This window comes from Epinephelus moara, chromosome 10, assembly GCF_006386435.1.
Source record: "Epinephelus moara isolate mb chromosome 10, YSFRI_EMoa_1.0, whole genome shotgun sequence".
Lineage (NCBI taxonomy): Eukaryota > Metazoa > Chordata > Actinopteri > Perciformes > Serranidae > Epinephelus > Epinephelus moara.
The window spans coordinates 29828387-29853925 of record NC_065515.1 but is presented as its reverse complement, the minus strand read 5'-3'; the positions used below and the strand labels follow the sequence as shown (position 1 = coordinate 29853925).

Genomic DNA, 25539 nt, shown 5'->3' with positions numbered 1-25539 from the left:
TTATTATCTATTAACTGTTCCTAATGTGATAATACCATGTCAGTGCTGTGCTTAGAGTGACTTAGAGCCTCTTGTGCTGCCCCCAAGTGGCCAAACATATACATTTATACAGGTTTAAGAAGGTAATAACATTTTAGAGGACCTTTGAGGGTTTCCCCCATGTCAAGACAAAAAAAGAAAATGCTTTGGTTCATTTGAAGGAAGGGTAATAAAATCATCTTTGTATCTGTTGTAAATACTTCTAGACAGTCTCCATGCCGACACCTTTGCATTCAGTATGTGCAATAATTGTAGTCGATTTGTGTTATTCAAAGTATGAAGACAAAACTTTCACAGATATGACTTCTATTAGATAACATTAGTAATCAAAACAGGAAATTAGGGTCAAATGCCCGCCCACACTGGAGACAAACAGGAAAGGCGGTTTTAATTATTGTGGGATAAACCCTGTATCCTAAATTCTACATAAGCAAATGTATAATTATACTGCAGAATACTATGTATGTGTAGATTTTTGATAATGCTTGGCTGTTGTCTGCAACTAATACGACAAAATATAACTGCATGTAACAAAAGGTAAACAGCTTCTGGTACAATTTGGTGAAAATATTTTAAAATTTCACAACTATCTTCGCATATTTTGATACTTTTTTGCTCTGAATCTGGGTCAAACCTTTCAGAGGAACATTTAAAGCACAGGGGCAGTGAGATTTTTGACACGAAGAGTAGGTTTTCAATGGAATACTCTATTCAAGAATGTTCATGTGTTTCGATCATAATTAAGTTAAAAGAACAGCAGGAAAATTACATATTGCTGCAGGAGTTGTTTCAGAAGTTTCTATTGGTCATTTTGATATGGATTTTTTCATTAAAATGGCTGTGATTCCAAATTGATTACAGAGACACTTTTCTTGCCTACAGATGGTGAGTTTAATAACGACAAAATAATAAGGGTACTGGTATAACCATGACACAAACTACAGGAAAGCAGCTAGAACAAAAATATTATAAAACCTGAGTATATTTCTATTGCCAACTTTGCAGAATGGACACTCAAAGAAATAAAAATGACAGCTATGTAATAATGTTAACCTTCTAAGATTGCCCTTCTGCAAGGTAGATTCTACCACATTTAAGTGCTGATGTTCACAGGTTAGAGCACATCTACAGTTAATGTCAGTAATGTTTAGGTACTGAGACTCACCATGGCGTAACTGTCAGCACCATGGCAACCACCGATCACCACAGTGATTTTGGGGACTGAGGCACATGCTACTGCTGACATCATTGAACCATGAGCCTTCAGACGGTTACTGTTCATCGCTGCCTGAAGAGAGAGAGACACAAACAGAAAATACTGATATGACATAGAAAATATTTACCGTAAAACTTCAATTAAAAGCCTAGTCACAATTATACACCCAGTCCCTTTTAAAAGCCTGGTGTATCCCCACATTTTGACAAATGAACGCCTGCCTCAATTAGACGCCTGGTCTGGTTGCCAAGCAGTTCATTTTTTTAATAGAAGTTCTTCAGATGTATAAAACCAGGTTGTTGGCTACCTCAAATTATGTGTCCATTCCTCAATTACCCTGTACGTTGTTGATATTCCTTTAGTCCATACTGATCAAAACAATCAAAAAAGGTTTTTCATAAAAAATGATCCAAATTGTGAGTACTATTTTAACAGGATAAAGTGCTGTCATGTCAGTATGCTGGGTGCCGCAACTCTCTCTTTCTCTTTGATGCACCATCTGTCAGAGCTTGATCAAATGAATGATTCATAATTGATATATTATTTGAAGCCTAATTTTTATACTATATATAAATATATTTTTTATATTTTTATATATAGTAATATTCATACTGGTTTAAATAAACAATTTGGTTGTATGCAACCAAACAGTTTTGTGTGAAAGGAATTAAGGGCCTGTCCCAAATATAGGCCCGTTGATTTCAGTGATTTAAGCAAATAATAGCCTGGGTTATTAACAGAAGTTTTACGGGTAACTCACTTCACTCACCCAAACTATGAATCTACACTATGAAATACTTAAACACAGACCTGTGTGTGTGTGTGTGTGTGTGTGTGTGTGTGTGTGTGTTTCACTGGGAGTGAATACCTGTGCTGTGGAGAGTGTCAGAGCTGCTGTGGGTGCTGTGTTCTGAAGGAAGACACGAGGAATGTTTCTCTGGTCACACAACTGGACAAAACGACTTCCTTTCAGTGCAGCTTGGTACGACAGCTCTCCGTTGTTGGCTACTATTCCCACCAGGTGGCTAACAGGGTACATACAAAGAAAGAAAACATATTTGATCAGCACAACGCATAAACAATGTGAAAACAATGCTCAGACTGCACACATTTTTCAATGATAGGCCATCCAAGTTTTTGGGGTAACTGCTATGCCACACTCACTGCATACAGAAACATGGTATTTTTTTGCAAAGGCAAAGGGGCAAACAACTCAAGTGTGTTAAACCAGAAACATTACAGCACCAGTAAACAAAAAAATTAATTAATTAATCACTTCAGCACAGCGATAACAAAGATTTATTGTCCTTGAGGGATGTTTTCACAGCCAGCACACAGATACATGCAGATATACATACAGAAATATACAATATAGACTGTAACCAAAATCCCCATCCCCAGCTCATAACAGTGTCGACAAGGCAGATTTAGGGCTGCTATTACACAGTGAACAAAACTCCTGCTGAAACAAGCGTTTCCCTGTTTAAGAGTCCTGCGTCTCCGGCCAGATGGAAGTAATGTGAAGTGTTAATTGAGGGGATGATCAGTGGTGTTTGACACTGTAAGTACAAGGCATGTGATGGCTCTGAGGTTCATGTCTGATAGACTGGGTGTAGGAGGGCAGGTGCTATTGAGTTTATTTTTGTTACAGTTGTTTAACATGGTTATTATTGTAGTATTTTTTTCTTAAAACAAGTTTTTGCAAGTTGTTGTGTCTGTAACTTACTTTAAACGAGCAAGTTTTGCATACTGAAATTAATTTTTTTGCTGACAACCACATAGTTTTTGTACGTGAACAAAATTATCTTTGCTACCATTTTTTCAACTGCTGCTTAGTGGCATAACATTAGTTCTCTTGCAACTTGATTGGATGCTGTCAGACTAGTTCAAACAAAGTGGATCTGAGGGATTAAGTGTTACCTTGCTGGGAATGAATAGCATTAATTTAAGATGAATCAGGAAATAAAGTAAAATGACTGGATTGGAGGCACACTTTATAAATAATTTACTTTTTGATATTTGGGCTTGGGGGACGGTATCAAGTACTTTCAAGTCAGGTCAAGTCCAGGTCAAGTCATGAGTCACTGATATTGAAGTCAAAGTCGATTTTGATTTGGAGTCGAGTCTAAAGTCATCAGAATTGTGACTCAAGTCCAAGTCATATGACTTGAGTCCTAATTTCTGCTCGTTTGGCTCTTTATACAAACTGGCAGGGGTCCAGCTGTGGTGTGACGGCTGGCAGGATGGTGTTCAGCATCAGTTTTTTCAGACATTTCATGGCTATTGGAGTGATTGCAACCTGTCGGTAGTGGTTGGGTTCTGAAGGACAGGGTTTCTTGGATACTGGTATGATGGGGGACAGGGGCGATTCTAGGATCAGAGGTTTAGGGGTGCTGAGCACCCAGAGAGCTGCCCGGCCAGGCAAGATAAATTTCACTGTTTTGTACATTTTAACGCAATTTCATTCCCACATTTGTGAAAGAAAAGCACAACACTTTTTGGGAAAGTCTGTGACTAAACCATCAAATCTGATAAAGGTTATTTAAATGCTGAGCCACAGCAAAAGAGGAATGGATTGGAATCATAAAAGAAACATATCGTAACCCTAATTTCTGGGGGAAGACAACTCATTTTGCTGCTGTATTTTTGTTGTTAAAATATTAACCAAGTACTGTATGGTTTTGACATTTTTCTAGCTTGTTAAAAAAGGGCATACAGTAAAAAAATTTTTTTTTAAAATCTCAAATTTTAGGGGTGCTGGGATTCAATTTAGGGGTGCTTCAGCACCCCCAAAAATGGGCTAGAAACGCCTATGATGGGGGATGTGTATGAGGGTGGGTATTGATGCCCTCCTGTAGGATTCCGAGAGGGGGGAGGCTCCTCACAAGTGGCAGTGTGGTTATGGGTGTCAAACCAATTGTAAAAAGTATTAGTATATTGGTGTTTACAAAGATGGAGTGGTCTGTTATTGTGGAATGGCTTTGTTTCAGTTCACAACTGGTCAGGGTTTTTACTTAATTGAAAGCTCTGTCCATCTCAGTTTTGCATTTATAAGACAAAATCCTGTTTGTTTAATCTGTGTCTTCATGTAAGAAATCCTGCATCACACGTCCAAAAGCATGTGTGTGTGTGTGTGTGTGTGTGTGTGTGTTTGATTCTTTTACCCATGTATCTTCGCAAAGCCGGTGATGAGTGTAGTTCCATAGCGCAAATTAAACCCCTGAAAGCGGCTCCCGTCTCAGGGGATATAGAATTGGTATTAAGTTTTAAGTATTACTGTTAGCCACAGTAACTGCTCATGTTAGGTGTTTGTGCATGCGTACTGTACCATCTTAACATCTAGACTGTGGTTATAACTTCTGGGAGCCAGCCCCAGAAGCTCCTCTGAACTGTACAGCGGCTCCTCCTCTGCTTTCCTCTTCCTCGTCTTCTCCTCATCCTCATCCTCTTCCTCAGGCAGTTGGAAGTTGAGGGTGGATATGATGTTTCTGGTGTCATGGTACGCCTGTTTTTCATCCCAGGCAAAATGGTCCACACAGCCACTCACCCTGAAACCAGACCATGGATTGACAGACTTGATGATGTGAACTTATTTCTATAATAACTGTACATTTGGGGTTGGTTTATGGACCTACTCAGCGTGAAGCGTGGCTCCTCCCAGGTCTTCTGGTGTGACCTCCTCTCCAGTGGCGGCCTTGACAAGTGGCGGTCCGCCCAGGAATATAGTCCCTATCCGGTGCACCATCACTGCCTCTTCTGCCATTGTGGGGATATAAGCCCCACCCGCTGTGCACGACCCGCACACCACTGACACCTTTAGAGTGAGAACTGTCTGAACCGTTACAGTAAAATCGCAATCTGAGCTGCAACTTGATCACCAATCTAGTGTTTCTTATCCATCTGGACATCAGCTTTTACACATACTCTCCGGTTCACTCCTGTTTGTTCTCCCGAAATAGGGAGTGAATAAATTCCCATGTTATGTTTTTATAGCTTTTAATCACTTATACATGACTTCATTTTTAAAACACTAAAAAAACATTTGCACTTAATAACTTGCAGTGTTTTAGATTAATGGGACGGTAGTTCCCAACCTGGGGGTCGGGTCACCGTAGGGGTCCCAGGAAAAATTAAACGTGAATAAAATGGGTTACAATAACAATAACGATTACAATCTAGAAATCACTCTTTGGTTAAACTGCTCAAAACTCATAACACATTTATTTGAAGGCGCCTTTCTTAGCACTCAAGGACACCGTACAGATACACAAAATGACATTAAAAGGAAACAAACAAAAAAACACAATAGAAAGTGACAGAGCAATTGGCATCAGATGGAATAGGCAGTTTTAAACAAATGTGTTTTGAGTTGTGATTTGAAATGGGGGAATGAATCGATGTTTCTGAGTTGGGGTGGTAATGAATTCCAGAGATGGGGATCAGAGAGGCTGATTGCTCTGCTCCCCATGGTAATGGTCATGTTTGTACTACAGTATAATACCTACAATAAAAAGGACCCTGGGTAGACACTGTTGTTTAAGGCATCAGGTTGGGAACCACTGAATTAGCACATCTGATGCATCCTGAACTGCATAACAGAGAAAACATTCTGTTTCTCAAGCCCTCCCTACTTTATATTTGTTTACCTGTGGGATCTTCATGGCAGACATGATGGCTTCATAATAGAACGTCCTTCCTCCATGATTCTTATCAGGAAAGATGTCTGACTGGATAATTATACACACAGAGACACAAGCTTGACTTTAAAATGGAAGTCAGTATGATTCAACACATTTTAACACTTATGATGGCAGATGCATGTGTGCATGTGTGTGTGTGTGTGTGTGTGTGTGTGTGTTTACCTGCAGTGGTAGAAAAGCTCCTCCAGAGTCGACCAGGTAAACACAAGGCAGGCGATTTTGAATTGCTACTTCCTGTGCCCGTAGCTGCTTCTTCACCATGATTGGATACGCCGTGCCACCTTTCACTGTGGCATCATTGGCAATAAACACACACCACAGGCCGTTGATCCTGCCAATGCCTGGAGGCATACACACACATAAAGATACATACACAAAAACATAAACTAGCTAACAGTTGGTAAAGGAGTTGCTAAATGTAAACATCAACATCAAAGAAGAAAGCAGTGCATTTGCTAAATTCTGTGTTGTACTTACAGGTGCTTTCATACCTAACCTGTTTGGTTCTGTTCAAAGGAACCCTTGTCATTAAGTTAAACAAAGTAAATCAGAAGCACTTGTCTGCAGTCCATTTCAAATGAACATTGTGATAGTGAAGGTCTCTTTTCCTTCTTTGTTAGAACCAAAAGTAAAGGCCTGCGGTAAGTGGTGTCTGACCAGTCAGGCAGCCGGCTGAAGGGATGTCCCCGTACGGCAGACCCAGACCAGCTAATGGTGACAGCTCCAGGAAGTCCTCATCATCCAGCAGGAGGCGCAGCCGATCCCTGACCAACAATTTCTTGTTTCTCTGAGTGTGTCTGGCAATGCTCTTTTCCCCTCCACCTTTCTGCGTTGAGCGGTTTGGGGGGGCGGGCCTTCCTGCCCCGCCCATCTGGGGTGTGTCTCTGGCTCTCTTGGGGTGCTGGCCATTGCCACCCCGGGTCCTAGGGCCTGATTGGTGTCCTGCAGCCTCTGCGGCTCCCTGGGCGTGGGGTCTGGGCGCTTCTGCGGCCTTGGGGTGCCTCACCGCCTGCCTTCTCCCACAGGGCTGGGACATTGGCCCTGGTCCCTGGTGATGGTTTTCATAAACACATTGGGAGGGTTCAAATACACGCATGCATGTTCGAAACTTCAGCTCCGTGACACATTGCAAAGAACCGATGGGATCACTTAAAAGGGGCCCACTTGCTTCTCGAACCTACCACACTGCGCTGGCAACTCTTCTCCACAATCGGGCTTTCCTCCTCCACCAGGACTCTCACATTTTTGGTGTTCAGTATAGACTTCTCTTTTGTTTTTGTTTTTCAGTACAGTATAGTAGACGTGTATATGTTTATTTTTGATAATCTGTATGGAGCACAACCACCTCAAGGCCACAATACATCAGCTACACTGCCTGTTTCTCCTCTGTTTTTTTGTTTGTTTGTTTGTTTGTTTGTTTTTTCCTCCTTCTTCTCCGCATGCACTGTCGCTATATAACTCAGGACTTAAGCACCTGCCCCTCAATCCCCCCTGCTTGTTCCTTACTTTCCCCTTGACACACTTTGGTGTATCACGGCCCTCTCTGGCTCATATTAGGAAGTTTTTCCAATAAAGGCTGATAGGCTAGTCTCCAGGGAGGGTGGGTGACGGTCACAACCACGCACAGTATGGGTATAAAATACTTGACTGCAAGATTAACAGTGCATCAGTCTTCATAAAAAGCTTACACCCTTTTGTGGCGCTAAGCTACGAAGACTAATGCAGACAGGTTTGGAGAAAAAAAAAAAAAAAGATGAAAGTTAATAAAAGTTAATAAAAAACACCATTATTTATGATAATGTTTTTTTAAATGATATAAATCAGTCAATTAGCTGTTGAATAAAAACATCAGAAAACATTTTTTTTTTTTTTTTTTAAAAAGTGTTTCACAATTTCCTTAAGGCCAGGGTTATGTTTTGTCTGACTAAGAGATAGGAATTCAGTTTGCTATAAATGAGAAAAGCTAGCAAATTCTTACATTTGAGAATCTGGATGCATCTAATATTATGCATTTTTGCTTTGGAATGACTTCAAAAATTAAGTGATTATTTAGTTATCATTATTAATGACCGTCGCAGCTTGAAACCATGATTATACTCTCTGCCTGGCTGACCTAAATTTACCTCTTGGTCACCAAAACACTGTACTGATTCTGAAAAGTATTACAAAATCAAGTAGTAGTGGTAGATCTTTTATACAAATAATGCAGTAGGGAAAATTTAATTCAGCAGATTTAATCAGAGCTGAACAGAACCTACTTCTTATGGCAGGCGTTGCTGTTTCGGAGGTTGGCTTCATACATCTGTTGGTGGATGGGCAGGAGGGGCTGCTGCAGCACTGGGAAGGCACTGTGCAGAGCTCTCCTCCTCCTGGCTGCAGAGCTCATACAGCGGACTGAACACTGCCAACGCCGCTCAGCCAGCCTGCAACATAAGATTCATAAATAAAGGAAGAATCCACTGTTAGTCAGTAGTGCTGAAACAGGGTACCTACAGGTATGAAGGAGAAGGGCTGTGCGCACATCCAAAGACCGTATTAGGTACCAGGTGCAGGACAAACAGGTGAAATCAAAAAGAAGAAGTGTCCGCACACTGAGTTTAAGCTCCCGCTTTAATTTGGTTCAAACCTGCAAGCTTTCGACCCTGTTGGGTCTTCATCAGGCAAATGAGTGACAGCAGTTCAAGGAGAAAATATATAGGCCGGCGCGTCTGTGACGTCACTAGGGATGATTACCGATATTACGGTAAATTTCGGTTAATTTTTACAGGGTAAGAATTACCGTTTATGTTTAAATTAATTGCATTATCGCGGTGGATTATCAGGACATGTAATAACAGCCTCATTCAAGTCTCGCGATGCAGGCGCTGCATGAATGCGTAGCATGGGCAAACACAAAGAATGAAAACATGGCGGAAGGTGGTGATAGCGGCACTTAGGACATTTCCCCCCCAACTAAACGCACAAAGTCTGAGGTCTGGGCGTACTTTGGGTTTCTGAAGAATGCCGAGGGACAGCTGGTGGAGGACAACTATCCTGTGTGCAGAACATGCAGAAAGAAAGTTGCTGCGAAGGGTAGCAACACTACAAATCTGCTGGCTCATCTCCGTGACCATCATCCACAGCTTTACAGCCAATGCAAGTTATGCTATGCAAACGTCAGTTATTGTGTGAGGGACTTCGGTTTTACTAAGATTGTCATAATGTGTAACTCTCGACGTATACGGGACATTTGAGCCGTATCTGTCCTCCTAAACGGCGACTAGGTTTTCCGTTTTCGTTTAAGACACTTAGGAGCTAATACTAGCTGAGTAGCTAATAGCCGTATTAGCAGCTATGTTGCTAAGTGTTTCAAAACGAAACGGAGCTGAAAACACTGAGCGGAGCCGACAGAATATAAACCGACGTAACGTAACGCTAATTGAGATCAACTATGATTGAATCACTGTGATTATGGTTATTGTATGGCGAGCTAGAATCGATATAGACGGCCAGTTATGCTTTCTCGACATAAGCTCAAGGAAACAACATAAAACGCTGCCGTGTTAACCTTTGACCGAGAGCATGCACTCCTTTTCTCATACAGGTAATCCTTTACAAGATTTAGTGAAGTTATTTCAATGTAGGCCTATCTATTTTTTGGACATTTTACAGCGCTTAACAAAATATCGCAATATTATCGTTTACCGTGATAATTTGGTCACTATAATCGAGATATAAATTTTTCCATATCGTTACATCCCTAGACGTCACCAGGTAGAAAATCAGTGCTTGCCATCACAGCCGGGCGGGGGATATAATAGAAGCAATTAGCAATTATAAGAAGAAGACAACAATATTAAATATCATGGATAAACAAGGAATATTACAATATCAGTAGCCTACAGAAAAAAGACAATAGTGAATATAATAAGTTACACAAAAACTAGAATACTAGAATAAAAACAGCGGTAATTCATGAGAATAAATAATCAAAAGACATCATATCTATTCCAAAAGACTGGCCAGGGATAGGTTCGATCATATGACGCAGGCTTAAAGTCTTCAGCGCAAATCGTGGCAGAGGCAGCTAGCCGTGGCACTTCTGGTGGCAACCTCAGGTGCCACTGACTTGCCCCGGCAGCTGAGGCTGTTTGAGGCAGCTGCCACTGACTTGCCGCGGAATTTACCGACCTACCACGGCAACTACAGCTGTTTGAAGCAGCTGCCACAGGATGAAGTGACTGTGGGGCTGTTAAATGATAGTTTTTAATAAAAAATAATGATAATAAAAAGTGACTTAACCATTAAGACTTGGCACAAAAGAATGTAGCATTATCAGAGCACTAAATAGGCTATTTGTTAAAATTTATGAATGCCAAAATCACGGGGGGTGGGTGGGGGGTGTAGCCTATAGAAACAGCTGTTTACCACTCTCTCTCTTGTCTCTCTGTCTCTCTATCTCGCCACGGACTTGCCACTGTCTGTAGGGATACCTAGTGGTTCTCAAAGTGGGGAATTTCATTTCCTACCTGCCGCGGATTTTACAGACCTGCCGCGACAACTACAGCTGATTGAGGCAGTTGCCACTCACCTGCCACGGCTTTTATTGACCTGCTGTTTGTAATCACTGTATCTGAAATCAATAGACAGACAAGAGTTTCAACCTTGTTCTATTTATTTATTTTTTTATCATCATACATAATATGACATACATGTTTTTCACTGTAGCCTATAAAAAATAGGCTACAATAAAAATAATTTCTCTATGGTTTAAATTTTGACTGTTTTCTTTTAATGTTTTTATACTGTTACTGTTAATTTGTCTTTAATTTTATGTTTTTGTGTAATGCCAACCAACACCCATTACCTGATATTTGCTGATGCATATACCGAGATAATAGCGAGTTACTAATGAGCAACGGTCTCATTTTGAGTCTAATATGTCTCACCCTGAAATTTTTGATCTCAATTAAAAACCTGCTGATTTTGGCATTCATAAATTCTAACAATATTTACAGCTCTGATTGTGCTACATTTGCACGAATTTTCTTGATTAAATCAAATTTATTACCAAAAACTAACCAACGTAAAACCAGTCACTTCATCCTGTGGCAAGTGAGTCGCAGCTGCCTCAAACAGCTGTAGTTGCCGCGGCAAGTCGGTAAATGCCGCGGCAAGTCAGTGGCAAGCGCCTCAAACAGCCTCAGCTGCCACGGCAAGTCAGTGGCACCAGAGGATGCCACCGGAAGTTGCCACAGCTAGCTGCCTCTGTCACGATTTGCGCTTGCCCCTACTGATTTTATGACTGTGCCTGACGGTAACTATAAATTTTTTTTTCTTATTCGCTGCCCATGTGGTTTGGCTTATGTGGGTAAAACATTCAGAGCGTTACGCACCAGGATCAGCAAACATAGAAGTAACATCAGAAAGGGGGATGAACGTAATCCAGTGGCCGCACACTTTAAACAGGCTGACCACAGTGTCAGCGCCCTCAGATATATTGGGGTGGAGAAAGTAGAGAAGCATTCGAGGGGAGGTGATCTGGAAAGGAAACTCCTCCAGTGCGAAACTTTCTGGATCTATTTCCTTAACACCATGTCTCCTAATGGTGTAAATGAGGAATTTGATTTTATTGACCAGTCTTTTGGATATGATGTCTTTTGATTATTTATTCTCATGAATTACCACTGTTTTTATTCTAGTATTCTAGTTTTTGTGTAACTTCTTATATTCACTGTTGTCTTTCTATACTGATATTGTAATATTCCTTGTTTATCCATGATATTTAATATTGTTGTCTTCTTCTTATAATTGCTAATTGCTTCTATTATATCCCCCGCCCGGCTGTGATGGCAAGCACTGATTTTCTACCTGGTGATGTCACAGACGTGCCGGCCTATATATTTTCTCCTTGAACTGCTGTCACTCATTTGCCTGATGAAGACCCGATAGGGTCGAAAGCTTGCAGCTTTGAGCCAAATAAAAGCGGGAGCTTAAACTAAGTGTGCGGACACTTACCTATAGGTATGAGACACTTAAATGTCATGCTTATTAAAACCCTGTCAAGATACTTTTTAATCAAATGTAAGACTGATTCATAGACAAAACATCTGTTTCTCATTCAAGCATTGCAGTTATGTAGATTTTATGTAGGAATATGGTTTTTAGGGTAAGTGAGGCTAATGTACTTTTTGCAAACAAGTAAATGCAAGTATAAAGTAAAAAGACAGACTTTAGGTTTTAAAGTTTGTAACATCAGAAATGTGGATTTTCACAAAAAAAGCTTGACTCATTTTGACTGAAATAAATTAAAAGGTGGATTTAAAAAAAAGTTCAAATAGCCTATTTATGGCAATTAAGTATGGGGTGCCGTTTGTAAAGTGGCTCACGCTGAAAATAACATCAACATTTTGCCACATTTAGCTTCAAACAATGTTTAAAAAAGTATTGTGAATTTTTTAACGTCACCTTTTACCACATTTACAGCAATATTTGTTAACTTAGAAATATATTAAATAGTTAAACAACTCAAAGTACACGTCAAATAAAATTTCTCCAAACATGTTTCTTGTTATTTTAGGTAGTTATTATCACACTAATGTATGTTCAAGTGTCCATTTCCCCCGATAAGTTGGTTTTAATTCGTTATTTGATTCTATAAACACAGTCCGACCATCTCGAGCTTTTATTTTGGTACTTCCGGTGACCGGCAGTGTGAATTTGCATATTAGCTAAATATTTAGTTTCTCCCAGAACATTTAGATTTAACATTTAACATTTATATTTATATTTAGCATTTAGATTTAACATTTATATTTATATTTATATTTAGCATTTAGATTTAGATTTAATATTTAGATTTAGATTTAGATTTAATATTTAGATTTAACATTTAACATTTAGGTGCCACATTTAATATTTAGATTTAACTATTTAATATATTTCTAAGTTAACAAATATTGCTGTAAATGTGGTAAAAGGTGACGTTAAAAAATTCACAATACTTTTTTAAACATTGTTTGAAGCTAAATGTGGCAAAATGTTGATGTTATTTTCAGCGTGAGCCACTTTACAAACGGCACCCCATAATTAAGACCTCACAAATTCAAATTTAAGACTGTTTATTGACCTTTAATGATTTATACTTATAGTGGAGGGACCCACAGAGAACTTGATGAAAGTATAAGGTCTCAAGTAAAACAAGTAAGACATTATAAACTTGTCATAATTAAGAAAAGAACAGTCAAAACGATGGCTCTGTTCTATTTAAGTGTCCTCCAATAACCTGACAGTGTGACAGTGAGTCAGCACGCAAAATAAAATACCCTGACACTGAAGCAAACTCACAGCCATCTTTTTTTTTTTATTACACCTGTCCTTTGCCCATTTATGACATGTCAAAATGTCCCTGTCTTGTTTATCTCATGGGCGCCAAAATGCGCCAGTAAACAAAAGACAGGTAAGAAGAAGAGTACAAATTAGTAAACATTGGATTTTTAAGATGAATGAAACGCATTTATCCAGTTATATATTGAAACACGGAAATGTCTCCTTCAAATTAAATACATGTATTTATGACGGGAAGTAGGTGCGTAAGTTTACGGAGTTTACCTCAACATGCAGCGATACATGTTTGCAGTAGCTACTACTAACACAACTGCTATGGAAGTAAGTCCCAAATTGACACACTGGCTGCGGTTGTTTCAATCCAGTATCTTTGGTTTCAAGCGGTTTCAAGCAGTGCTCCTCTGTTTCTTCTCCGTTTACACTGTCGGTCTGGAGGCGGATATACGTGTTACCGCCACCTACTGGAGTGGAGTGTAGAGCTCGTCTACATCTGTTTGTACTAATATCATAGTTTAGTTTAGTTTATTTTATTTACTTTATTAATCCCCCTGAGGGGGGATTCAGTGTTTTCACTCTTGCTTGTCAATTACACACAGGTCTGAAAGACACACACATGCACAAACAGGACCTATACATGCACAAAGTGGAGAGAGATGTCAGAGTGAGGGGGCTGCCCTTGGGGGGGTTCAGTGCCTTGCTCAAGGGCACCTCGGCAGTGCCCAGGAGGTGAACTGGCACCTCTCCAGCCACCAGTCCACACTCCATATTTTTGTCCGGACGGGGACTCGAACAAGCGACCCTCCGGTTCCCAACCCAAGTCCTTATGGACTGAGCCACTGCCGCCCCACCAAGCATGTGGAGAATGCGGGCATTATGAGGGGGAAACAAAGTACTCAGCTCATTGTACTCAAGTAAAAGTACTAATACTAGCCTGTAAGTCCTGTATTTAAAATGTAGCTTAAGAGAAAGTATAGTCTAAGTATAATCATAAAATGTACTGTTTCGTGTTGCTACTCAATGCAGAAATGTCCCCATGTGGAGATGTCTCATTAGGATTTTACTGGTGTAGTTGATTGAGGTGGAGCTTTTTTTGTTTTCAGTTTGCATCGGACTTATTTTCTCCACTGATTGTTTGGCCGGAATTGAGCCTGCGCCTGCTGCAGCCAGGGCACAGCCTCTTATATATGGGGCGCCTAGTCTACCCACTGATCCACTGGGCACCCCAGCCACTTTATATTTTAAAATTCAATGTCAGAGAAAAATATAGCACTTTTTACTCTACTGCATTTATTTGACCACTTTATTTACATTATAAGTTAAGATTCTTACAAAACATACAAAAAGCTTACTGTTGTAAATGTAATCACCAAATAGCTTAATCAACAATGGATGTAATGATTAGTTTCTTTAGCAATTAACAAAACAAAACAAACCAACCAAAAATGGCAGATGTTTTCAGACAGTGAAAGTGTCATAGTTTCAGTTCATTTCAATTTTTTTGCCTAAATATACATTTTGGATTATTTCAGGGATCTAAAGATTTAAGTTGGTGAATGGGGTAAAATTTTAAACGAGTAGATATCACCATGAAACTTCCCCAGTGGATTATTTAATTAACAGCAATTATTTTTATATTACAAGTTTTCTATTATGTTATGTTTAAATATGCAAAGGAGGCATTACCTAATTAAATATGTGCTGATTTGTGGACATTTCCAAAACAAAAATCTAAACACTGTATAAAGCCAGGTTCAAAATCTTGTTTCACTTTGTTGTCATACTAGAGTCAAAAGTTTTTACAGAGGAAATCGTGGAGGTCTTATTTAATCATTCCACAAATACAAAAATACTGTTAACAGCCATATATAAAAAAAAAACATAAAATAAAAATTTCGACATGTTTTTGGGAATAAGACTATGAATTGTTGGCTCAGAATTTTTTTTTTTTGAAAATGGCCTTTAAAGATATGAATTGTAAAATTCCATTCATTGTATGACAAAAAATAGGACACTAGGGTAAACATTTTTAGTCACAGATATCACAATGAAACTTCTTCAGTTGATTACTTAAGATAATTATTTCTTTGTATTTTTTTGTTTTATGAAAATGTGTTTAAATATGTTCTTTCTGCGTAAATTTCCAGAACAGAAATCTGAACTAAAATAAACACCTAAATGTGTATTTGGGACGTTTTCCTACCACTAGTCTGACAGAAGACGTGTTATGGAAGCAAAATAGCCCAAAATCTCAAAATTGACCAGTCATGAAAAAACTAGCAGCCAAAGTGAAAAAGTTAGTTTTGCAATTTGAAAATTTATTTACACTTTTTAAATATATTCTTCTATACAATTTAAAAAAAACTACATCACAACGATGCATTTACATTTGTAATTACACAGCATGATTTCTTACAACGTAGTATTTTTGACAGAAAAATGACAATAAATAGTTGCACAGAAAATCAGTGCAACATGTTTAAAGTCCTATGATTGGCTTTTGGACAGTTCTTGGAATTATTTGTCACATGAACAGCTATTAAAAAAAAAAAAAACATCAGAAGGATCTCTACTGAACTAGGTTAAGGCTCAAACAGACCACTGGGCTGCTGTTCGTATGACCCACATGACATTTACAGTACTTAGAACTGGCCAAAAGAAGAAGAAATCTGATGGCAATATATTATGTGAATCTCTCATGTAGCGTACTTTCACGTACCTGAGAAATGATGTGAAAGTGAGAATGACCGAAGATGAAAAAACCTGCTGAGGCACTTCACAGGATTAATGAGAACTCGCTCTCCAGTAGAGTATTTTCAATAAGCCAAAATTATGAATGAATGAATAATTATTCCTGCATATACAGCACACGTGATAAAACTTGTGGTAAAACTTTTTCACAATGCATCAAGAGTAACAACTGTGTCTGTATAAAGTCAGTACCTCTTAAGAATCTGTTTCCATAAGGCAAAAAAATTGTATGTAAATTGAAGTGCTATGTACAAATACTGAAGAGTAAATTATCCCTGTGTACATATAGAACAGCCACAGTAAATTTCCATTTTTTAATCAACTTCTCCCAAACCAAGAGCATAGATGTTTTAGTGTGGGTCCAAACTGAAAGAAAATATACAATAAATGGAGAATGTTAAAACCTCCAAAGTTTAATTCATCAGTCACTTTACCAAATATGAGATTAGAGGACTAGCAACGAGTTGTACTAGATTTTTGTTATTCAAGGTGTTCAGACTCTCTTTTATTTACTTTTAGGATATTGCTCATTAGCACCCACAAGAGTTTGGTGTGAATCCTCTTGGTGCCTACAGCACCAGCAGCTCAGTACATACATGGATTTTTGTAGCGTCCAGAGGAAGTAAGGAAAAGAAAGAACGCAGCCTCTATATACGTAGAAGTGCCGAGTGCTGTTTCTCTGTGGAGAGCTCATACTGCTGCTGTTTGATGATGTCCAGGCAGTCTCTGAGAATCTGAAACACATGAAGATTTGGGCGGATAAATGTTAAAGGGGACCCACTCTGCTCATTTTAAGGTTTGTGCTTGTTCTTTGGGTTTCTACTAGAACATGGTTACATGCTTTAATGTTCAAAAAACACCTAATTTTCCTTATACTGTCTGTGTCAGAACACCTGTATTCCCTCTCTGTCTGAGACACTTTGTTTTAGCACCTCTCTCTGTAAGCTCCTTTCCTAAAAAAGCCTAGTCTGCTCTGATTGGTCAGCGTTTCCAGGTCTTCTGCACTGTCTACCATGGAAAAAGTCACCAATAAAAGGTTCGAAACACAACTGGATATACTCCAAAATCAGGGAGACATTTACAACACCAGCAACAAAGATTACATGTTTGATTACATGACGTTAGCATATGTAGGAGCATAAGCACTTACAGATGCATGCCTGGAACAGATGACCATATAAAGAAATCTGTCACAAGCTGATGTCAGCTTGTAGGCAAAGTAGGAAAAAAACGCAGGAGTCCGAATTCCTTACAGTCTGTTTTTACTCACAGGTATCACTTTTACAAAGCTTTACAGCTTTATTTGAAACTTGGGCCACGTTTCATTCATGTATGAATGTCCCGCATTGTAACATTATGACAGAGCACAGGGGAAAGCATAATAAGTTCCTTTTAACATCTGCACTGAGAGGTCCAGATGGGTGACAGCTCCTAAATGCCCCTAAGCCATTTAGCAACATCTTTAAAATGCTGTTATTTTACCTTCCTGGTGTCCTGAGGCAGAATGACTCCATCGTCCCAGAGCCGGCCGGTGGAGAAGAAAGCGGAGCTCTCCTCCTCCAATATCTTATTTAACTTGACCTCCTCCTTCTTCCTCTCTTCCTCCTCCTGCTCACTGTCAGGGGCAAGCAGAGAGCCGGCATGACCCGGAGCTGTCGTTGACACTCTAGCGTTGGGCCACAGGAACAGGAAATTAGGGTCAAATGCCCGCCCACACTGGAGACAAACAAGAGAGAAGGTTTTAATCATTGTGGTATAAACCCTGTATCCTAAATCCTACATGAGTTAAATGTGTGATTCCTGCAGTATAGTATGTCTATGTAGTTTTTCTATAGCACTTAGCTGTTTGTTGTTGCAACTTAAAAAACCCAGAAGTTTCTATGCACATTATGATTTTTCTTTTTTTTCCCCCAGTGGAGTACTTGTTTAAAGAATCAGGATTGAGTGTTACTAAAGAAAAACCGTGAAATGAACAAGCACAAAACAAAAGAAAAAACAGCTTAAATATCTGAGGTGTGACAGATGCAGTTACTTAGAAAGATGGTCCGCTGTGTATTATCCGATAACTTGAGCTATGTTTACGGAGACTCTCACCATGGTGTAGCTGTCAGCACCATGGCAACCACCAATCACCACAGTGATTTTGGGGACTGAGGCACACGCTACTGCTGACATCATTGAACCATGAGCCTTCAGACGGTTACTGTTCATCTCTGCCTGAAGAGAGAGAGACACACAAACAGAAAATACTGATCTGACATATAAAATATAGAAGTCATTGTGGCTGACACTGACCAAGATTATTTGTCTACATCCTGCCTTTGATGTCTCAAAATATCTGCACAAAACTGAATTCATAATAATAACTTCATCGGGTTTTTGAGTTTTGTGTATGTTTTTGTGTTTCACTGGGAGTGAATACCTGTGCTGTGGAGAGTGTTAGAGCTCCTGTGGGTGCTGTGTTCTGGAGGAAGATGAGGGGAAGGTTTCTCTGGTCACACAACTGGACAAAATGACTTCCTTTCAGTGCAGCTTGGTACGACAGCTCTCCGTTGTTGGCTACTATTCCCACCAGGTGGCTAACAGGGTACAAATACACAGATGTGAAAACCAATACTCACATATATAACAAATAATACAAATAATAAGGTGCCATACATATGCCATGTTGGTTAAAGTCATGTGTGCTACCCCTACAACAATGACAGCCCAAGCTATGATGCTGCTGAAGCTTAGCCTGATAACTAGGCTGCTAACTCAGTATTGATACTGCTTTCTAGGCATCCATACACATATTAAAACGAACACATGATACAAACACAAATAACAGTCTGATCAGTTCAGTCCAGCACATGAGTTTGTCCCTACAAGTACTATGTGGCAGGTAGCTATTGGTCAGGGACAGCGTTGTTCTGGTCTCCTGTCTTCTGGTGTCTGATCTGATTAAGACGTTACTGAGTGCTAATCTCATGAGGGTGAGGGGTCACTGAGTTTGTAAGTGGAAGAGGTAAACAATGCCTCACACCCATTTTTACAATAAGAGAGAAATAACAGCATCAGTATGACCATTAAAAGATAATTTGTGCTCCCAAAAACACAGAAACTATAGATTTCATTGGCCAGATTTGACAGCACAGTGCAAATTCATTGTGATTTTTATTCAATCTGTACTAAGAATCTGCTCATAATATGCTTTCACAATAATCAAACATTTGAAGGATTACATTGACATGTTAAAATAATTCTTATTTTAACATCACTGAAGACTTGAACTTGCTGTATGATGGCTGAAGAGCATGTGTTGTCCCTGCCCCCGCTATCTAAATCTATTTGTGTGTGTGTGTGTGTGTGTGTGTGTGTGTGTGTGTGTGTGTGTGTCATTTACCCATGTATATTTGCAAAGCCGGTGATGAGTGTGGTTCCATAGCGAGCTTTAAACTCCTGGAAGCGGCTCCCGTCTGTCAGTCGACTGACTACCTGGACAGACAGAAACAACACGACAGACATAATGTGAAACCAGCCTTTCCTCAATCCCACTGACTGTATAATTTGCCATGAACTTTGAAGAGATCATCTATAAAACTCCAAATTTCCGTTTTGCTTTGTCTTTATTTTGGTGCCAATCACTGGGGTACTCTTGCACTGCACTTCTCAGAGAAAACATCATGAAAGCCCAGCTCAGACCAAAGATTCGTGACAAGACGAGCTGAAACAGGTGGAGGTGGAGCACCTGCCGCAGCAAGCAAACATGTTGTCTACAGTCATTTTGACTTGACCAGCACTTCACTGCAAGCTAACTGGCTATAGAATCAGGTGACATGCTTTACATTCAAAACCAGTCGCCGACAATTTGACCAGCTGAGTTGCAGGCGACACCATCAGCCGGCTTGACTCGAGCTCAGACTGGCCGGTTCACACTGCTGCAACTTCTCTGCAACGTTTCGTCTCGTCATAAATCATTGGTCTGAACTGGGCTTTAACAAGTCGTTATGTCTTGTTAATGTGAAGTTGTGCAACCGTTAAGTTTGTCTGTGGATGGCGCTGCCTTTACTGCTCAGGCTAACTACTCAGTCTACATGATAATAGCTTTGTGTATTTCTACTGCTGCGTACTGTACCATCTTAACATCCAGACTGTGGTTATAACTTCTGGGAGCCAGCCCCAGAAGCTCCTCTGAACTGTACAGCGGCTCCTCCTCTGCTTTCCTCTTCCTCGTCTTCTCCTCATCCTCATCCTCTTCCTCAGGCAGTTGGAAGTTGAGGGTGGATATGACGTTTCTGGTGTCATGGTACGCCTGTTTTTCATCCCAGGCAAAATGGTCCACACAGCCACTCACCCTGAAACCAGACCATGGATTGACAGACTTGATGATGTGAACTTATTTCTTTAATAACTGTACATTTGGGGTTGGTTTATGGACCTACTCAGCGTGAAGCGTGGCTCCTCCCAGGTCTTCTGGTGTGACCTCCTCTCCAGTGGCGGCCTTGACAAGTGGCGGTCCGCCCAGGAATATAGTCCCTATCCGGTGCACCATCACTGCCTCTTCTGCCATTGTGGGGACGTAAGCTCCACCCGCCGTGCACGACCCGCACACCACTGACACCTTTCATTCATTGTTTGTTTTATTAAAATAGTGCTTTAAAGAATGCATTTTTAAAACTGTGATTTTATCCAATTCTTATGTGGATTTGTCTCTTTTTTGTCAGAACATCAGCTTCAAGATTTGGCAAAATTCTTGCGAACCATAAAGTCTGCACACGTGAATGGGTTAAAGAAATCAAATTGAGGGGGAATCAAAAGAATTCTTCACACTGTGGGTCATTTTCACTGTCTTTATCAACGACATTTGGTCCTTAGACAACCATTTCTGATCATTTAAAGGTCTAAAGTCTGGGATGTCATTAATTAAACAAGTATGATTCACTAACAGTGTACAACATTTCAAATAAAACACAAAAAGGCTGTTACAGTCCCAAAACATGGACTGCATGCATTTCTACCTTCTATGGCAGTTTTAACTACATCTCATGCTTTACCCCAGGAATAGAGGTATGTAAGTTTTGAAAATTGTAAAATATTTATTGCAACAAATTAATTCATTCACAGCCTTTTCTAATTTCTATCTTATATTGTTTATATTTGTTTACCTGTGGGATCTTCATGGCAGACATGATAGCTTCATTATAGAACGTCCTTCCTCCGTGATTTCTATCAGGAAAGATGTCTGACTGGATAATTACACACACACACACACACACACACACACACACACACACACAGATTTAGAGATTAAAACAGCAGTCAGTATAATTTAGCTAACTTTCAGATCTCCTGGCAAGACACTCTTTTGATGCTAACCTTTTATTGTGGAAGAGGTGTGTGTGTGTGTGTGTGTGTGTGTGTGTGTGTGTGTGTGTGTGTTTACCTGCAGTGGTAGAAAAGCTCCCCCAGAGTCGACCAGATAAACACAAGGCAGGCGATTTTGTTGCGCTACTTCCTGTGCCCGTAGCTGCTTCTTCACCATGATTGGATACGCTGTGCCACCTTTCACTGTGGCATCATTGGCAATAAACACACACCACAGGCCGTTGATCCTGCCAATGCCTGGAGGCATACACACACAAAAACATACAGTATAGGTCAGTCAAACTGGTCAGATTGTACAGTCTATAGTTAGTATGAAAGGTTCAGGATTGCAGTAAGTGGTGTCTGACCAGTCAGGCAGCCGGCTGAAGGGATGTCCCCGTACGGCAGACCCAGACCAGCTAATGGTGACAGCTCCAGGAAGTCCTCATTATCCAGCAGGAGGCGCAGCCGATCCCTGACCAACAACTTCTTGTTTCTCTGAGTGTGTCTGGCGATGCTCTTTTCCCCTCCACCTTTTCTCACCTTTTCACTCAACTCTATGAACCTTACAGAGAGAAAGAGCTAATGAAGAAAATGCTTTTACAAATTAATTTCAATAAATAATTCAGCAAAGGAAAATCAGCTACAACCAGAAACAATAAACAGGCAAAAGCAGAACCTACTTCTTATGGCAGGCGTTGCTGTTTCGGAGGTTGGCTTCATACACATGTCGGTGGATGGGCTGGAGGGGCTGCTCCAGCACTGGGAAGGCACTACGCAGAGCTCTCCTCCTGACTGCAGAGCTCATACAGCGGACTGAACACTGCCAACGCCGCTCAGCCAGCCTGCAACACAAGATTCATAAATAATGTTGTCTCTGATGGAAATGGTATGGGATGAAATATATTAGTAAAAAGTTTGTGGCCTGTTCACAACACAACAAAAAAGATGTGACAATGACAGAGGACTATCTGAAATCTGTAGTAAATGTATGTAACATAATGCAAGTATTAACTGATAGTATGTCAATAAATTATAGAAAAAGTAAGCAGACAGACTTAGTGGGAGTAAAAACGTAAAAAATTAATTGTTTTCCCCACAAAATCTAAAATTATGTATTCTTGCTCAACGTGACTAACGTTACCGGGTTCATTTGTTTTTGCATGTAAGTAGGTCATTATTTCATCACAGGAGTCCTAGTAGTCCTAGTCCTAGTGATGTATTCACCTGTGATGTCCCTCCTCTGTCGTGTTTCTCAATGTCCATAATGGTGGCTGGGTGTGTGGAGGCACAAAGGCAGCACACACTCTTCCTCTGCTACACACACTCCTGTTAGGGACAGAAAGAGAGCAAACAACAAAAACAAACAGGTGGGACTTCAGTCGTTTGTCAGGTACAATACCTCCGGGGCAGGATTAATTAACAGTCTACTGATAAATGACAGATATAGCACAGTGGTAGCGTTAGCACTGTCGCCTCACAGTTACAAGATTCTGAGCTGGAATCTGACTCGGCCAGCGAAGGTATATGTTGTATGTGGCAGTTGGCACTGATTTTTTTAGGGTATCTCTCCAGTGGCCTACAGATTCTGTGATTTAGAAACTCTTAAATATCCTGTAGTTCCAGTTTTCTACTGTCTTTGTCTTATGTCAGTGATTCCTAAACTTGGGGCAGGACCTCAGGGTGAATCTAAGGACTTCATGAGATACATCACGGGATAGGATAAGAAGAAAAATTGATTGATAAAATATGAATTCTTATCTCTCCCTTTTGTTGAAAGAAAAAAAAAAAACGGTTTCTTTGGGCCACTAATGTGTACTCAAACAGGACAGTATGACAAGTTTAGAGGTAAAACTTGTATCTTAAAGACTTCTGACAGCTGCAATGAGGGGGCACAAGGACACACTGATTTAATCTAAATGGTCAAAAGCCTTACATGACCGAATTTTTGGCTGTAAAGTATTTTCTGACATTTTAGGAGCCAAACAAGTATATTTTGATTTTGATTGTCTCATTAATGTGGAAAAGGAAGACAGATAGAATATTCATTTCATTCAGTTTATTCTGTTGCCACCGTGGGTTTACTCAAACATTCTGTTGGTAGTAGGCTATAGTTTTCAATTTTTTTAATCATTATTTTTTATTTGTGTCTTTATTTTATTTTATTTTTTTTAAATTTATTTATCTATTGTTATTTGTTTTTGGGGGGAATTTTCATGATTTTATTTATTTTTGTATTTTTATTAATTATATTTTTATATTTTATATTATTAATTTAATATGTATGATATTTTTGTTTAATTTTATTTTTTATTCTTCTGTTTTTGGGCAGTGTTCCATATTTCAGAAGTCACAGTTCAACTGATAGTGTCACACTGATGTTTGGTCAGAACAGTAACCTAACAATTATTGACAGGTTTTCTGTATACACTATTTCATGAAAAACTTCTTTATTTGTAATTTGTTGATTTTAACTTCCAGTGGTAACTTCCAGACCAGGATAATACAACAATCTAGGTAACTGTTCAATTAATGGTAATCTATATTTTTACTTTTCCCGTTGTGGACTCTATAAATATGTTTATTGCTTACTAGATAAATCACCTTGTTTCTTCCCATGGAGTCTCAATGTTGCCCTTTCAATGCTGATACTTTGTTTCCTCCTGGCTTGAGGAGCAATGTAACTAACTTGACAGTTAATAATTTACTAAATCCTGTTTTATTGTTACTGTAATAATTCATTTTTAAAAATACTTCAATGATTTTGTTTTGTGCTGTTTTCACACACTAACAGTTGCTTCCAGCTCCTGTCTTTAACCTTTAACCAAAGTGTGCTGAGCTTGTTGTATAGCTGAGCACTCACACATGAGGGCAGAGGAAGTTTTTCTTTTGATTTCTCAGTACTGGACTACATCTGTGTAATCATTTACTTAAAGGATCTGAGTGCTTCCTCCATCAACAGCAGTAAGATACATTTACTCAAGTACTGTACTTCAGGACAAATTTGAGGAAGCTGTGAGTATCTTAATTGAATAGCTTCTGTTTCTAAGTCATTAAAATTCAAAGTACATACTCTACTGCATATGTATTTAACTGCTATAGTCACTAGTTACTTCACATAAATAAAACTACTGTAATTAGTAAAATAATTAAAGTTTGCTCCACCATGACCTCTATGACCAAATACTGCAGTAACATGCTACTTAGACAATACATTTCAATAGTAATGTGAAAATATAAAGTGTATCGCAGACCACTCTCAGGGGCTCTGACTATGTTACTTTTCATACTTATCATATATTTTCGATGCATGGCTTTCACTCATAATGGAGTGTGTTATCCCTACTAAACTGCATCCTCATATTAACACACACACATTAACATACTAGCACTACGTGTACCTGCAACTAAACATTTAAATACAGATGGACTGTAAAACACTCACTTCCATAAGTACATACATACATTATATAGGCTATAGGTTAGCTATATATGGCGTCATACAGACAACATACAGACATATGTTCATATTCAGTCGCATGAATCTAAACATATTAACAGTGTTGAGTGAAACAGTTTTGCAGTGACATATGGACAACATTTGGTGCAAATCGTTAGCTAACTGTTTACAAATATAAATGTGTGCTAAAGGTCGCACAGACATCTGAGCGCACCTTGACTGATGAATAAATGTGGATTTGTGGATGGAAAGGATGTATCGTCTCTTACCTTGCCATGCAGCGGTACATGTCTGCCTGTGTTCACTGTAACACAGCTAATAACACAACTTAAATGACTAAAAATTACCCTGAAACACAGCTACTCTGTCTTCTTTCTTATTTGAGTTTTAATGGCGGCTGGCAAACCAGCTTTCAGGCGCATTACCGCCATCTGTTGGAGTGCTCGAGGAGGGTCTGTATGCAGACCTGGAGACCGCAGATTCAGACCTGCAGATCTGGACCCGCAGTTCTAGACCCCCTTGTATTTCGCGACAGCGCCCTCTATTTCATTGGAAGCCAACATACTATTACAACTATTGAATATGGCCGACGACAATCCGAGTGTGAGTATTGAATGTGAATCATATTATTTGTTTAAACTATTTTGTTGACTTGAATTAGAGAGCGAACTTCATGTTTTACAGTGATACGTTTAAAATGATAT

At 39.5% G+C, this 25539-nt stretch overlaps 2 protein-coding genes across 3 annotated transcripts; both read right to left on the bottom strand.

Moving 5' to 3' along the window:
• Window positions 1–232: 232 nt before the first annotated feature.
• LOC126396528 (methylcrotonoyl-CoA carboxylase beta chain, mitochondrial-like) lies at window positions 233–25264 on the bottom strand. Of its 2 annotated transcripts, XM_050054698.1 has the most exons (13): window positions 25105–25262; window positions 22603–22704; window positions 22059–22220; window positions 21744–21940; window positions 21455–21633; window positions 21177–21257; window positions 20454–20632; window positions 20147–20366; window positions 19415–19506; window positions 18452–18608; window positions 18124–18246; window positions 17512–17745; window positions 15576–16763 (listed from the first exon to the last, which is right to left on the bottom strand). In XM_050054698.1, exons 1-13 carry the CDS (start codon window positions 25122–25124, stop codon window positions 16677–16679), a joined length of 1833 nt encoding a protein of 610 aa, XP_049910655.1. In that variant the 5' UTR covers window positions 25125–25262; the 3' UTR covers window positions 15576–16676. The 2 variants fall into 2 exon arrangements, with proteins under 2 accessions (XP_049910657.1, XP_049910655.1); XM_050054700.1 differs by lacking the exons at window positions 15576–16763; window positions 17512–17745 and adding an exon at window positions 233–401 and having other exon boundaries at window positions 25105–25264.
• Window positions 1194–6590, bottom strand: LOC126396530 (methylcrotonoyl-CoA carboxylase beta chain, mitochondrial-like). Its single transcript, XM_050054702.1, has 7 exons — window positions 6433–6590; window positions 6118–6296; window positions 5902–5982; window positions 4891–5069; window positions 4584–4803; window positions 2124–2280; window positions 1194–1327 (listed from the first exon to the last, which is right to left on the bottom strand). The coding sequence occupies exons 1-6, from the start codon at window positions 6482–6484 to the stop codon at window positions 2197–2199; spliced, it is 795 nt and encodes a 264-aa protein (XP_049910659.1). The 5' UTR covers window positions 6485–6590; the 3' UTR covers window positions 1194–1327; window positions 2124–2196.
• Window positions 25265–25539: the final 275 nt, after the last annotated feature.